Source organism: Bombus impatiens, unplaced genomic scaffold (genome assembly GCF_000188095.3).
Source record: "Bombus impatiens unplaced genomic scaffold, BIMP_2.2 scf_0664, whole genome shotgun sequence".
Taxonomy (NCBI): domain Eukaryota; kingdom Metazoa; phylum Arthropoda; class Insecta; order Hymenoptera; family Apidae; genus Bombus; species Bombus impatiens.
The window spans coordinates 593324-609281 of NT_177083.1; the positions used below are offsets into that span (position 1 = coordinate 593324).

The window sequence follows — 15958 nt, forward strand, 5'->3', positions numbered from 1 at the left end:
CGAAGTCCCTCTTTGTATCCTGGCCTGTGATCTCCTGCATTGAGAATTCCAACGATCCCCTCTGACTGAAACGTTCGCTTTCGAGAGACCTAGAACGCTATCGTTGTTTCACGATACGGACGACGATCATTGCGCCGCAATCAGATCCATAGGACTGTGTGCATGCGATGAGACGCGATTCTAATTGTACGATGACTTCAGTTGGCCCGCAGCTTCTACCGATCGCTTTCAATGCCGAGGTCGCCAACTCGGGAGACTCCGTGTCCGTACCTTGTTCGATCTTGAAGGGCGATATGCCCATGGATATATCGTGGGCGTTCAACGGCGTGCCGATCGACACGTCGAAAGACGCTAGTATCACTATCACAAGAATCAGCAAACACCTGAGCACCCTTATCATCGACGGCGTCTCTGCAAGACACGCCGGAGAGTACGCCTGCTCGGCATCGAATCTCGCCGGTTCCGTCAGTCGATCGGCAACCTTAACGGTGAACGGTACGATTTCCACTTCAACCCTTGCCACCCTTTTCCCTTTCTCTGTATTCTTGCGAGCTACGCTTTCACTGTGACAGACTACTCCTCGCATTTTTCCATCTTACATCCAGTTTCCGTCATGAGAAACCTTTCTCCCATTGCGTGTCAGCGTTAACTCCACCGCCATACCAACCCTAACGTCGCGTTGCGTCGTTTAAACAACTAGGATCGATGGTAGAAGCGTTACGCGCGAATCGACACTCGTTCCTCCTCGCTTCGACTCTTCTAGTCATGTTTTCCAGTTGCCCCGCTGATACTACCCTTTGCATTCGGCGACGAGCCCGCCAGCTGGGGCGAATTAGTCTCCGTGACATGCTCCGTGGCGAAGGGCGATCAGCCTCTCGAGATATCTTGGGCGTTTAACGGGACTCCGATCGACAGCCACCACGGATCCGACGTCGTCATAGGGAGTACGAACAAGAAAAACAGCGTCCTAACTATCGAGTCGGTCGCGGCAAGACACGCTGGAGAATATACTTGTTCCGCGTCGAATCGCGCTGGCGCTACCACACACTCGTCTCAGCTAACTGTAAACGGTACATGTGTACGACCCCTTCGCACGTAACCGAACACATCTTTGCGTTCCTTCGTTGTCATCGTCTTCTTTTCTTCCTACTAAGGCATTCGTTCTTCTCCTTCTGTCTTTCCTTCTCGATCGTTCCCGCTTATAACCGTTAACCGTCCATTCTTACATCCTTTCGTACGATCGACGCTCGGATCTGTAAATACGCGGCTGCGAGCGGAGCTTCCCGTTAGGGGGATGCAATGTTCGTCTCGTAGGCGGCATCCAGAGAACGCGTCCCTCTTCGAACCCATTCTGACTCTGTTTGTTTCTCACGCCTCTACCTTTCGTCCATGCTGCCGTGTCGCTCACGCAGTCGCGCCACAGATCCTCCAGTTCTCTTTCGGCGACGATCCGCTCAACTCCGGCGAGATGCTGTCGATCTCTTGCACGATCATCAAAGGCGACTTCCCGGTGAATTTGACGTGGACGTTCGACGACAGCCCGATAGACTCGAGCAGACCGGACATTAATATCATAATTAATAAGAGGTTCAGCTTCTTGAGCATCGACAGTGTGGCGGCGAGGCATGCTGGAAGATACAAGTGCATCGCGTCTAATGCCGCCGGATCCGACAGTCACACCGCCGTGCTCTCGGTCAACGGTATCCCCCTCGACTATACGAATTTACTAACTTTGCGACTATAAACGGCCTATTAAAGGGCGCGCCGACCATTCAAGGGGAGATCGATCGGTACCGCGGATATATAGCGAGAAAAGTTTCGACCAATGTGGGTCGTTCTTTTTTAAAGTACGCTCCACTTTCGCCGGACGAACTTTTACGTTTAAAACGTTGATCGTTCTACGAACTTTGCCGCTAATTTCTTCTCTCGTTTTAATTATATTTTTACTGCAACGTTTGCCTCGAATAATCGGTCGGCGCGTTTTTCAATAGCTTTGTACACTCTCAGTATCTTCTCTCGTAACTTCTTGTTTTCCGCAGTAATCTTCATAGTGTAATAATGTTTATCAGAAGATCACTGCCGTCGTCGTGCCGATGATCGAACGATGTGCGAACGAATGTCTCGATCCTCGCGTACGAAGGCAAGGTAAGATTATCGTCAGAGACGACGGCAGGTAAGGACACGGCCCATCCCGCAGATACAGCGAGACGATGGTCCATGTTTCTTTCACTTGTTTTCGTATTGCTTTTTTACAGTTCTGTCTACCGTTTTCTATCCACCTCCTTTGAATCTCCTCGAACACCTCGTAGCCGTTCTAGTCTACGCACCGTCGTCCTCGATCGAAACGACAGCTCCAACGCGTCGTTCGTTGTACGCGATTGTTTTCGCGCTTCGATCAACCGGGATGTAAAAATTCCGAACCTGTGTCCTGCTCCGGAAGCTCCTACGCGTGATTCAAAGGTTGTTTGTAACTTGCAGTAGGACCGCAGTTAGCGCCGTTCACGTTCGGTGACGAGGCTGCCAACGCGGGAGATATGGCCACCGTTCAGTGCGCCGTGATCAAAGGCGATTTGCCGGTGAAGATCGTGTGGTCACTGAACGGTAGGTCTATCGATGTCGGACGCGTGTCCGGTGACCACAGTTACGACATTCCTGACATCGTCGTGACCAGAAGTAGTAAACGGATCAGCACCCTGACGATAGACTCGGTAGCCGCAAGACATGCGGGCGACTACTCGTGCACCGCGATCAACGCAGCCGGATCCGCTACGCACACGTCGGTTCTGTCAGTGAACGGTACGCTTTGATGAATTTAGGACGATTGGGTGAACCGATTGGGTGATTGGTCGGCCGTGTACTACACCGGGGGTATGCGTCATCGATCTCGTAGGTGCCACTGAGGATGGAGGTGAACGTCGAGAGACAAATTCTTCGTGTCAACGTCTTACGGTTCTTTCCTCGTGTCGTGAAAAGTTCTTTAAGGAGTTCGATAATTATCTCGTCGTATATCCATATTAACGACGGTCGCGTATTTTTTTTTCCATCGAACGATACGTGTACATCGATACGTTCGACCTATCCATCTAGCGTTGTTATCACGTCGACAGTACCGCCACGCATTGCCCCGTTCGAAATGGCCGACAAGGCTGTGAATTGGGGCGATTCCGTATCGGGTGTCTGCACCGTAGTCAACGGGGATTCCCCGCTCGAGATCAGCTGGGCGTTGAACGGTATGCCCATCGACGAGAGTCATCGGATATCAGTCACTACCACGAAAAGGAACAGCCTGCTGTCCATAGATTCAGCCAGTCCGAGTCACGCGGGAATGTATACCTGCGTTGCCTCGAACGCAGCCGGTGCCACCAGCTATTCGGCGGAATTGACAGTGAATGGTACCTACAGTAGACACACCCGAAACAGATATAGAGAAACCTTGATCTTCATTCCCTTTTAATCCTCTCGTTCATCGCAATCCCACGTACCGCTTCCGCTATCTCGTATCGTGGCGAGCGATCGAAGGGGTCGCGTGAACTCATTCCAGCAACGTTCGTTTTCTCACGAACCACGGAAACTGGCAAAGTACTCGGTTACAGTCGCACCGCAGATAGCTCCGTTCGTAATCACCGAGGAGCCGGCGAATTGGGGCGACTCGATTTCCGTGGTGTGCGCCATCCTCAAGGGTGATTTACCAATCGAGATCACGTGGGCTCTGAACGGCGAACCAATCGGCCGTGATCGTTCGGATATTAACATTCTGGCAACCACGCGAAAGAATAGCATCCTCAGCATCGAGTCCGTGGCCGCGAGACACGCGGGAGAGTACACGTGTTCGGCGTCCAACAAAGCTGGAGCGACCAGTCATTCGGCTACCCTGGCTGTCAATGGTACTTTTCCTCAACAGAGATGTTCTCCGATACATTTCCCTCTTCTGCACTCCTTGACTGTCATCACTGTTTCCTCGCTGCCTCCCAGTCGGTGTCGGTGGTTGAGGCTTGGAATTTCTCTCGAGCGAAACGTATCGATCCTCTAACGAATGATATCCATAATTCAGATCTCCGACCGGTACTGTTACACGTGGTTATAAATTGGTAATCGAGTCGTGGTACTCGAGGACAATAGAGAACGAAACAATTAGACAATTAAGGATTCTTTATTCCTCTTAGTTGCTCCCGAGATAGCTCCGTTCGTGATCAGTGAGAAACCAGCAAACTGGGGAGACACGGTCACCGCAACCTGCACCATGTTGAAGGGTGATTCTCCGATTCAGATCGAATGGGCTCTCAATGGTGAACCGATCTCCCACGATTATTCCGATATATCGATCGCGACCAGCCGGCGTGTCAGTTTGCTGACGATAGACGCCGTGACGGCGAGTCACGCCGGGGAATATACCTGCATGGCCAGCAATGCCGCCGGTGGAACGAGTTTCACCGCGACTTTGGCCGTGAATGGTACAATACGTGTTCCTTACTCCCCATTCAGTTTGCTTTATTTTCTCGATGCATGCACGATACTCGGTCAAATAGCTTCCCTCTGTACCCGATTTCCGTTTCCATCGTCGACTGTTTCAGTCATCGTACCCTTCCTAATTCCTCTGGTTGCTTTCTTTTTTATTTCAAAAAAGGATTACATCGTTGTCATTGATCAGATTTCCTGCTGATGAATTCGTCATTCTTAGGAAGGGTCGTTCCATTTGTCACTCGCTTTATACGAAGAATTAAACATCTCTGGCATATTATGCTGACCGCAGTTGCACCGGAACTCGTGCCATTCGTGATCGGAGAGGGACCAGCGAATTGGGGGGACACCGTCACCGCAACGTGCACGGTACTGAAAGGGGATCACCCGATCCAGATCGAGTGGGCCCTGAACGGCGAGCCGATTTCGCGTAACCATTACGATATATCGATAGTAAATACCAGCAAGCGTGTCAGCGTATTGACGATCGACGCTGTGACAGCCAGACACGCGGGAGAATACACGTGTTCTGTCAGCAATGCAGCCGGTGGAACGAGTTATTCCGCATCTCTCGCTGTGAACGGTACAACGACATCCCGTATTTTCTCTTCTTCCATTCCTCTCTAGTCTCACTGTTTTCTTTTCGTTTCATGCATGCACGCAACCTTCTATCGCCCTTACACGTTCTCCTCGATCCAACCTGTCGAAGAGAAGAGGAGATTCGTCGCATCGTCTATCACACGTATCGTTGATATCACGCGCGCGTTGCTTTCGTTTATCGAATGAATTCTTCATCGGTGTTCCAACGAGACCGCAACAGGAATTATCGATCTGTTTCGCCTCGACGCGATGGCTCGGCCGTATAACCGTTCTCGCGAGGTGAAGCGTCTCTAAGCCTCTAGCAAACATTCACGGGATCGTGACGCAGCTGATTGAATCGATAGCCATTAATCAGCATGCCGTGGTCCATGAATGCTAAACAAAGTTTCCATGTCCTTGTAGTTACGCCGCATATAGGGCCATTCTCGATCAGTGACGGACCAGCTAACTCGGGCGACATGGTCTCGGCTACCTGTTCAATTATGAAAGGCGACTTTCCGGTAGAGATCGTTTGGAAGTTTAACGATAGGGTGATAGGTTTCAACGATCCGGACATTACTATCACGAGGATCAATAAACATATGAGCGCACTGAGCATCGAGTCCGTGGCAGCGAGACACGCGGGCGAGTATACATGCGTCGCGACGAACAGAGCTGGAAACGTCAGCCACTCGACGACTCTGGCCGTGAACGGTACCTATCTAAAGAAGCACGCTTGCACGTCAAAACTCGTTTTGCACATAAGCCTCGCCTATAAGATATCGAAACAATTGCTATATCGTTGCACCTGTCGTATCTATCGGTAATCCTCTGCCTTTTATCCGTTTCCTTGAAACCCTGTGTTTACCTGTGTTTTCCCGTACGAGTAAGAATGAGAGAACGAAGAAACCGGCGACTCGACGAAAGATGCATATTCCAACGTCGAATTTCGCGATCGGTTAACACCTTTGCGGCGCTCGTTTCTCAGTTGCACCGCAGATCTTTCCATTTACATTTGGCGACGAGCCGGTGAACTCGGGTGAAGCGATCTCGGCGACCTGCTCGATCCTGAAGGGAGACTTCCCGATGGACATATCCTGGGCGTTCAACGGCGTGTCGATCGATCCCGAGAGAACCGATCAGTACACGATCACGAAGAGCAAGCGGCTGAGCGTGTTGGCGATCGATGCCGTGGCCGCAAGACACGCGGGAGAGTACACTTGCACCGCGTCGAACAAAGCTGGAGCCTCGAGCCATACGGCGATGTTAGCTGTGAACGGTAATACGCACGCATATGTGTAGACCGGCGCACGTCTGTTCAGACTTTCTTTCGTTTAGACGACGGGAAAGCTGGGACCTTCCTTTTTCATCCCTTCACTCATCTACCTGTATTCAGCAGCTTATTCAGATCCGTCCTATGTATCGTCGTGTGTACACGGGGGACGTTGGGGCAGTTTCGCCACTAAAACTCGCGATCTCGCCACGAACGATTAAACAGCTAGGAGATTGGACGATCGATCGATTCGCCGACAGAATCGTATCAATTCCTGCGGTCGTTAATTAGGTTAACGCGGACGATTATGAGATTCTCGGACGGTGTCGCATGCTCATCGATCTTGCGTAAACGTTTCAGTCGCGCCACAGATCGCGCCATTTACGATCAGCGACGAACCCGCGAATTGGGGAGAAGCAGTTTCGGCGGTTTGCACCGTTGTAAAGGGTGACCTACCTATCGAAGTAGCGTGGGCTTTGAACGGAGAGCCTATCACTAACAAGAATCACGGTGATATCACGATACAAAGCACTGGAAAACGAGTCAGTCTGATGACCATCGAAGCCGTGAGTGGCAGACATGCTGGGGAATATACTTGCACAGCCTCGAACGCAGCTGGAGCGACGAGCTATTCGGCTACCTTGGCCGTCAATGGTACAGAAATGCACGAAACCGTTCCACGAGCTGTGTCATGCAATAGATACGAACGAAACTGCTATCATTCCCATTCACTAGCACGCGTCCGTGAAAACTTTGAGACTATCTCCTTTCTCCTGACTTAACGTGAAAGCCACTCCTGTCCTGTCTCTTCCCGTACCTTTTTTTAAACTTCCTTCTACCATTTCTTTCCTGGTTTTCCTATATTTGTGTAACGTGGACTTACGAGACTGACCGAGACGAGTATCCGTGAATCGAAAAGAACTGAAATGGCTATCGGATATTGTTTCTAGTCGCTCCACAGATCGCGCCATTCTCTGTCAACGAAGAACCGGCCAATTGGGGTGAACAAATTTCAACAGTATGTAGCATCTTGAAAGGTGACCCACCTATCGAGATACGGTGGAGTTTGAACGGGGAACCGATTACACGCGCTAGCCATCCGGATATAACCGTCACGAAAAGCGGGAAAAAGACTTCGCTTCTAATCATCGAGTCCGTCACCGCGCACCACGCAGGCGAATATACTTGCGTTGCGAGCAACTTGGTGGGATCCGTCAGCCGTTCGGCAGTATTATCGGTGAACGGTACTACGCAATTATACCATTAAGGCATCTCGCACGATCTCCCATCGAAACTTTCCCAAAGTTTGATCCTCAACCCTTGCTATTACACGCGTGAGACCGCATTGTCTTCGGTCCCTTTGTTTTTATTTTTCTCGTGGATATATATTCTCATATCGGCTCGCAAGAGATCGTCACGCTTTCAAATTCTTCCATCGACAGTTTCTATGTGGTTGTTCGTCTCATAGTCTCTCCGCAGATCGCGCCGATCTCCTTCGGCGACGAGCCCGTGAACGCCGGAGACTTGGTTTCCGTACAGTGCGTGGTGACCAAAGGCGACTCTCCTCTGGAGATCACTTGGACTTTCGATAACCAGCAAATCAGATCCGATCGAATGGACGTGATCGTGTCTAACTCCGGGAAACGCGTCAAGCAACTGACAATCGAGTCCGTAGCTGCGAGACATGCCGGAGAATACACCTGCGTTGCTTCGAATGCGGCTGGATCGACCTCACATTCGGCCAAATTGGACGTCAACGGTACACGTTTGTCGACGAAACTTCCACACCCTGATATTCCCCGTCTCTATTTCCCTAGTGTCGACTAAACTCTTTCCGTCCATTCCTGGCATCCTCCTATCGATATCACGATTACTCGGCGTTTTTCTATTTTTCGTTTCGCTTGTTTTTCTCGTTTTCTCGGTTTTACCGTATTTCTGGTGTTTTGTTTTAGTTGATTTTCTTCTTCTGTCGAACATCGTCTGTCTGCCGTGTGAATTAGGCGATGCAAGGAAGCGAGACACGTAATTCGCGAATAAAGTAATTCGAGCGATGCGAATGCGAATCGCGAGAGAGTGAGAAAGAGCAAGAGAGAGAATATTCTTCTTTGATCGGGCAGCTACGTGCACGGTTGCGTGACCGTGGCACTGCTGGCATAGGCTGACCGTGACGCGGCGGCCAACGCAGACTTTTGTTCCTTTCAGTTTTTTTCTCTTTCCAGTCATTCCGAAATTATTGCCGTTCACGTTCGGCGAAAAACCGCTTAACTCGGGTCAAGTAGTAACGGTACCGTGCGCCGTGGTCGAGGGCGATCAACCCTTGAAGCTTCGCTGGACCTTAAACGGTCATGCGATTTCGCCGCACTCTGGAATCTCAATCGTGGATCTCGGCGGACGGGGTGCCATACTCAGCATAGGATCCGTCCAGGCGACACACGCTGGAACGTACACGTGTATCGCGGAAAACCTTGCCGGAAGGCACGAGCTCTCGGCCGATCTGATTGTCAACGGTGCTTAAAAATCAAAGATCTATACCAATAAGATAGATCTTGTTCGAAAGTCGCACACCTATGTTCTTGTCTTGTTCCTCTGAAGAATATCCAGCTTCCTTCGACCACTTTTCCAGTAGCAGTACATTTTTCCTTGCTTGTGTAACGTTAAAAAGACCTGTCCACTTTTTTGTACCTTTTTGCTTTCTTCTTCTTTTCCGGGATCAAATTTATCTTTACATACGTTCATTTCTATTTTTCTTCCGGACTCACGAATAACACGAAGACAAGTTTTTGCATCAGCCACGGCCAATTCGAAATCCAAGGATAATCGCGTTCGAAATCGTTTCGTTAAAAATCGCGATCGACTTGAAACAAGCCTTGCGTCGCGGAACCCGTGGCAGAATTCTCGCCGCGGTTAAATAATTCCCGCTAAAACGAAACGTCTATTTTCTCCCGTTCCTTCGTTTGTATCTGTGCCTGACTCTAGAGTCAATCTGTCTCTATCTCTCGGCAGTCGCTCCGCATGTGCAGCCGTTCTCGTTCGACGAGGCCAACTCCGGCGATCTGATAATCGTCCATTGCGCGGTCGTAAAGGGGGACACGCCGATTTCGCTCAAGTGGTTGTTCGAGGGACGCCATTTAGAAGTAGGCGACGGAGTGGGTATCACCGCGTTGGGGGATAGAGTGTCCGCTCTGACGATCCCCGCAGTCAGGGGAGAGCACGCCGGGGAGTATGCTTGCGTCGCCGATAATCCAGCCGGTCGTGCTAGGCACAGCGCCCATCTCAAAGTGAATGGTACAAAAAAACGAGACATCATGCACGTAATTCATGGTATTCAGCAGAAATCAGAGCGAACGTGTGGTATATCCGAAACAATTGGAAACCGGCATGATGTTGTGATCCAGCCGTATATGACGCGTAGCCCGTTGGAACGCCGTTGCTATACGTTTTTTCGTGTTACGTTACGTTACGCTGTTATTCGGGCCGAAAAACGGAACGATGTTTTTTTATTAATTGAATTAATTATCCGCTCTTGCGTGATTCGTAGTTCGAGTAGTAGTCGTGTATATATTATATATTTGAAAGAGAACTAAGCAAAGTTTCTACCACTGTCTGCTGTTGATTGTTGTAATAGCGTACATATATTGAATATGTTTTTTGGAAAGTCTACATTTGCTCCACTGTCCATTCTCTTTCTTTCTTACATTATAATTATCTTCCCGCATCGTTTGTTTCGAAGCATCATCGTTTAGGTAGGTCGCTCAGCCGAGTGTAGCTTTTGGACACCACAGTCCCACTCTCGTTATCCTTGGGCTACCATGATCAAAGGTAATTTGTCCATAGTTCAGGACGAGCTAAAGTTTCCCCTTCATTCCCAGGTCCAGTTCTCTTTCTCGTTTTCTCCTTCTGAACACTTACACGCACACCCATACAGACAGACACACACACACATACATACACACATACTCACAAACACACACGTTGTGTCACTTTCTCTTTCCGTCTCGCTGTTACTCTCTTTTTTTTCTCTGGCTGGCTCATTCTCGATCCTTCTCTTCTCATCCTCCGTGATTCATCATCGGTTAACGACCATCATTCGCACAGAGAGAGAAACGAAAAGTTTCGCTGGCGCACGAAGCTAAAGTTTCGACTCGATCGTTCTCCGTAACGATGTAACAGAAACGCGGTAAATTAGGTTTCGATGCAGAAAGGGAGAAGGACTACCGAGAGATCGGATGAAAGACGAGAGTCGTGAGAGTCTGTCGCGGATCATAGGGAATAATCGACGAACCGATGAAAGTCGACGATGAATATGACCACGAGATGGACCGCGGTCCAGTCCAACGAATCGGGATCGCACGGAGCTTTGGACCGCAGGAAGCGTGTACCGTGGATCTAGCTAGAGACTATCATTCCAGTCTTGCCACGGATCAATCCGTTCGATTTTGGGGATCAACCGATTTATGCGGGGCAGGCCGCTCAATTGGCGTGCATGGTGCTGGTGGGTGACACTCCGATCGATATTTCCTGGACCCACAAGGACCAGCCACTGTCACAATTCATGGGATACAACGTCGGGAAACTCGGCCCACGGACGAGTATCTTGCTGATCGAGCCGGTAACACCGGAGCACGCTGGACGTTACACGTGTATCGCCAGCAATCCGTCTGGGAAAGCGATGCACGAGGCGACATTGCGAGTTCATGGTTAGGGCCAGAGTAATGTGGGATCATTGAATGATATACTAATGATTGAACGATGATTAAATAACTCGGAATGAAAAGCAACCGCGTCGGAAGCCCGTGAGAGTATATGATTGCAGGCTTGATTGATGCATCTTCGTCGTTGCCGAAGCTGTCGTGTTTCCTTGGCGAAAAGCTTTCTGGATTTCAGTTCTCAGCGGAAGAGTTTGACACCACAGCGTGTTGCTTTCGTCACCGGGGACGACACTCTCGCTCTTTCTAAATGTTTCTTTACTTTTACCATTATCTTCTACCATTTATTCTACGTTTTTGTTCATTGTTTCTGGACCCGCCTATGTTTTTCAGCCGAGTAGCAAACGCAAAGTTACGCCCAAATTCTTACGTGTTCCCCCCCAGCAAATTGGTTGAGCTTGACCCGCATCGTATTTGTGGCTAAGTATCTCGCCTCGTTTGATTACCCTGTCTCGTTGTCATGCTCATCGTCGCTAATTTCTTCGACGACACTTTTCGTTGGCTTTCGAATTGTTTTCTCGCCGCGCGATTACAAATCCAGGCACGTGATTAGGATACACATCAATATTCGTTCTCATACGCGACTCTAATCGCGTTACATACTTCATTTAGTCATTCTCATTTATCAATATCGAATGATAATCGGTGGATCGTCGCGATCTTTCAGCGATCATCTAGGTCCCAGCGATCGAGCTGTGTATTTTTCGTGATCACATTCGAGTGTCGATTTATTATACCTCACCGTACCCCCGTCGCGCTACAACGTGTCCTTGTTCCAAGATGACCGACCGACCATCCAATCACCCATGAAAATCACCCTTTCAACCTGTGCCTCGTCAACCTATGGAAAAGTACCTTTTCCACCTTTTCACCTCCGCCCTGCCTCTCACCACACGTCTCGCCTCGTTCATTTTTTACATGCATTCGTAGTGGTAGCTAATATATCTTTTAATACGCATGCGAGTTTTCCTTAGACTATAACACGTAGATTATTTTTCAAGCGGTGCAGCATGATGAACCGTGCTCGAGTATCATAGTCACAGTAATTATACGTAGTGTTCCTTGCACGAGCGCTGTGAGCTCCTTCAGAGCCGCAACCATATTCTTTCCTATCTGCCTGTTTCACCTATCTTTCTGTTCGTGCTGTAGTCACCCGCATAATCATTTTGAATTCCCGCATGTCGAACTTTTGCAATGTTGTCGCAGTTGCGGGGGCGAGTCGCGTTTCGTTCAGCATGCCACGAAACTGACTGTCGTGATCTTCGGTTTTATTTTTATTAAATCGATAAATAGAAACACACGTGATTCGAGATTCGAAACAGTTGTCGACTATCGGTTGCAAAGTATCGGAATGTCCGATAGAAATTATGGAAACCCAAGATCACGATGCGACTGACTTCCGGATTAACTGCCGATATGGTGGATGCGCCGGGAGGACATTTGAATAACTTTGTTGTTCTATAACAGTACCTCCTCGCTGGATTCTGGAACCCACCGATAAGGCATTTGCTCAAGGCTCTGATGCACGTGTTGAATGTAAAGCTGATGGTTTCCCCAAGCCCCAGGTCACATGGAAGAAAGCTGCTGGTAAATATATTCGCCTCGACGATTACTATCATTACTTTTCCTCTATCGATACCTTTATGACAAATCGTATTTTCTATTTTATAGGAGATACACCGGGCGATTATACCGATTTGAAACTGAGCAACCCAGATATCAGCGTTGAGGATGGAACTCTGTCAATCAATAATATTCAGAAGACGAACGAGGGCTACTATCTGTGCGAGGCTGTAAATGGAATTGGCGCAGGACTTTCAGCTGTTATCTTCATCTCGGTTCAGGGTAACACACTATTCGCGATTATTTCTTTCTTACTTCTTTTAATTCTGTTAATAATTTTTATATCGCTTGAATCGCAGCTCCACCCCACTTTGAGATCAAACTGAAGAACCAGACCGCACGACGTGGAGAACCTGCTGTACTGCAATGCGAGGCTCAAGGCGAAAAACCAATTGGTATTTTATGGAACATGAACAACAAGAGACTGGACCCGAAGAGCGATTCTCGTTACACCATCCGCGAAGAGATTTTGGCTAACGGCGTACTGTCTGACCTGAGCATCAAGAGAACTGAGAGAAGCGACTCTGCCCTTTTCACCTGCGTTGCCACCAATGCCTTTGGAAGCGATGACACCAGCATCAACATGATTGTACAAGGTTCGAATTGATTTGCACAAATTCAACGTCTGCCTAACTTTTCGCATATCGATCGAAGTAAGTAACAAAACTTGATGAAATTTCCTTGATTTTTGAATTCCAGAGGTTCCTGAAGTACCATACGGCCTGAAGGTATTAGACAAATCCGGACGATCGGTTCAATTATCCTGGGCAGCACCATACGACGGAAACAGCCCCATTAAACGCTACGTCATTGAATACAAAATCAGCAAAGGCTCTTGGGAAACTGACATTGACAGAGTACTGGTACCCGGATCGCAACAGAACGTAGCTGGCGTTTTCAACCTGAGACCTGCCACCACATATCACCTGAGAATTGTTGCTGAGAATGAAATTGGTGCATCCGACCCGTCTGATACCGTTACAATTATCACTGCCGAAGAAGCTCCTAGCGGCCCACCAACCTCTGTTCGCGTTGACGCTCTTGACCAGCACACTCTTAAGGTAACTTAAGTTTCTTACAGCTGATAAATATTTAAATAACAAAGTATATTTTGATCAAGACTATCGATTTCATTCGATTAGGTAACATGGAAACCACCCCCACGCGAAGACTGGAACGGTGAGATTCTTGGATACTACGTTGGCTACAAACTCTCTTCCTCCTCTGACTACATTTACGAAACCGTTGACTTCTCGAAGGAAGATGGAAAGGAACACCACTTGCAAATCATGAATCTGAAGACCTACACTCAATACAGCGTTGTTGTTCAAGCGTTTAACAAAGTTGGATCGGGACCAATGAGCGAAGAACGAAGACAACACACCGCCGAAGGAGTACCTGAACAACCCCCTCATGACACTACTTGCACCACCTTGACTTCCCAGACTATCAGAGTTTCCTGGATGTCACCGCCTCTTAGCGCCGCCAATGGAGTTATCACCGGATACAAGGTAGATAAAGGATTACACTCTGAATAAGTGTCTTTGTGTGTGTGTTGTGGCGATATTTACGATTCTCTTTCGCAGGTTATTTACGGACCATCTGACACCTGGTACGATGAGAACACCAAGGACACCAAGATCACCTCCTCCAGCGAGACCATCTTACACGGACTGAAGAAATACACCAATTACACTATGCAGGTTCTGGCTTTTACTTCTGGCGGCGATGGAGTTAAATCTGCACCTATTCACTGCCAAACGGAACAAGACGGTAAGTGATGCCTGGTAGAAGTAAATTTACAACAAATTGTAACTGGTATCTGAAACGTGCTCTATTCTCTTTCTTATAGCCCCTGAAGCACCTATCGCGGTCAAGGCTCTGGTTATGTCAGCTGAATCGATTCTTGTCTCGTGGCGCCCACCAAGCCAACCGAATGGAGTTATCACCCAGTATATCGTTTACACAAAGGCAGACAACGCAGAGGAACCAACTAGCCAGAAAGTACCACCGAATCAACTGACTCACGAGGCATCTGGATTGGACAAACAACGCAGATATGACTTCTGGGTAACTGCTAGTACCAACATTGGCGAAGGAGAGGCTTCAAAGATCGTGGCATTGGCACCAAGCGTTCGAGGTACTCTTCAATTTTCTGTTGTTTACATTTTAGTCATTTGTGGTAAACTAATTTGATCGTGATAAACTAACTTTCCAGTACCGGCAAAGATCGCATCGTTTGACGACAAATTCACTGCTACCTACAAGGAAGATGTTAAATTACCCTGCCTGGCTGTCGGAGTACCTGCACCGGAAGTTACATGGAAAGTACGTGGCGCCGTTCTTCAATCTAGCGACAGACTGCGACAACTGCCCGAGGGATCTCTGTTCATCAAGGAAGTCGATCGTACCGATGCTGGAGAATACTCTTGCTATGTTGAGAACTCGTTTGGCCATGATACCGTTACTCACCAACTGATCGTTCACGGTGAGTGATATCTTAGGACTTCAGATGGGATTCGATGGGATTCGAGAACGAATGATTGATATGAGACGACGTTTCGTAGCTCCCCCACACTCACCGCAAGTTACTCTTACTGCTACGACCACCAACTCGTTGACGATGAAACTGAGACCTCACCCTGCCGATAATGCTCCGATCCATGGATACACGATTCACTACAAACCGGAATTCGGCGACTGGGAAACTGCACAAATTAGCTCTACTGCTCAGAAATATACTCTTGAAAATCTGTGGTGTGGCTCAAGATACCAGATTTACGTTACTGCATATAACGGGTAATAATCTAGGCCTGCATGAATAAAACTGTCGTGGAGCGAGGCTCACTTGTCATTCCCTTAGAATTGGAACCGGCGATCCTTCTGACATGCTCAACACACGTACCAAGGGCTCGAAACCGATCATTCCCGAAGCGGCCAGATTCATCGAAGTTTCCACGAATAGCATCACCCTGCATCTGAGCGCCTGGTCCGACGGTGGCTGCCCAATGCTCTACTTCGTCGTCGAACACAAGAAGAAGTAAGGCAAATTGTATAGAAGAGACTCTTTGAGTTTGATGAAAATTTAAACGCCCTTTGACGCGATTCAGGCACCAACAGGAATGGAATCAAGTCTCGAACAATGTGAAACCCGGTGGAAACTTTGTCGTTTTGGATTTGGACCCTGCTAGCTGGTATCATTTGCGCGTTACTGCTCACAATAATGCTGGTTTCGCTGTAGCCGAGTATGAATTCGCGACACTGACCGTAACCGGAGGTAAGAGGATTCAAACGGCAGCGGCACACTCGTCGCCGGTGC

At 48.7% G+C, this 15958-nt stretch overlaps 1 protein-coding gene across 50 annotated transcripts in view; it reads left to right on the plus strand.

Annotated features, from left to right (window-relative positions):
- The window catches only part of LOC100743637 (Down syndrome cell adhesion molecule-like protein Dscam2), a 56661-nt gene that overhangs the window by 33118 nt on the left and 7585 nt on the right, over positions 1 to 15958 (plus strand). For 30 of the 50 annotated variants that reach the window (XM_024370038.2, XM_024370040.2, XM_024370055.2 and 27 more), the window contains exons 11-22: positions 2479 to 2796; positions 12484 to 12603; positions 12688 to 12861; positions 12939 to 13235; positions 13339 to 13700; positions 13782 to 14150; positions 14226 to 14412; positions 14492 to 14779; positions 14858 to 15127; positions 15207 to 15438; positions 15503 to 15679; positions 15750 to 15916. In XM_024370038.2, the coding sequence (XP_024225806.1) occupies positions 2479 to 2796; positions 12484 to 12603; positions 12688 to 12861; positions 12939 to 13235; positions 13339 to 13700; positions 13782 to 14150; positions 14226 to 14412; positions 14492 to 14779; positions 14858 to 15127; positions 15207 to 15438; positions 15503 to 15679; positions 15750 to 15916 (2961 nt within the window). Of the gene's footprint in view, positions 1 to 201; positions 496 to 776; positions 1071 to 2478; positions 2797 to 3593; positions 3885 to 4163; positions 4452 to 4750; positions 5042 to 6670; positions 6965 to 7778; positions 8070 to 8529; positions 8818 to 12483; positions 12604 to 12687; positions 12862 to 12938; positions 13236 to 13338; positions 13701 to 13781; positions 14151 to 14225; positions 14413 to 14491; positions 14780 to 14857; positions 15128 to 15206; positions 15439 to 15502; positions 15680 to 15749; positions 15917 to 15958 lie in introns of all 50 variants that reach the window. The other 20 variants (XM_024370048.2, XM_024370062.2, XM_024370052.2 and 17 more) reach the window with 9 other exon arrangements.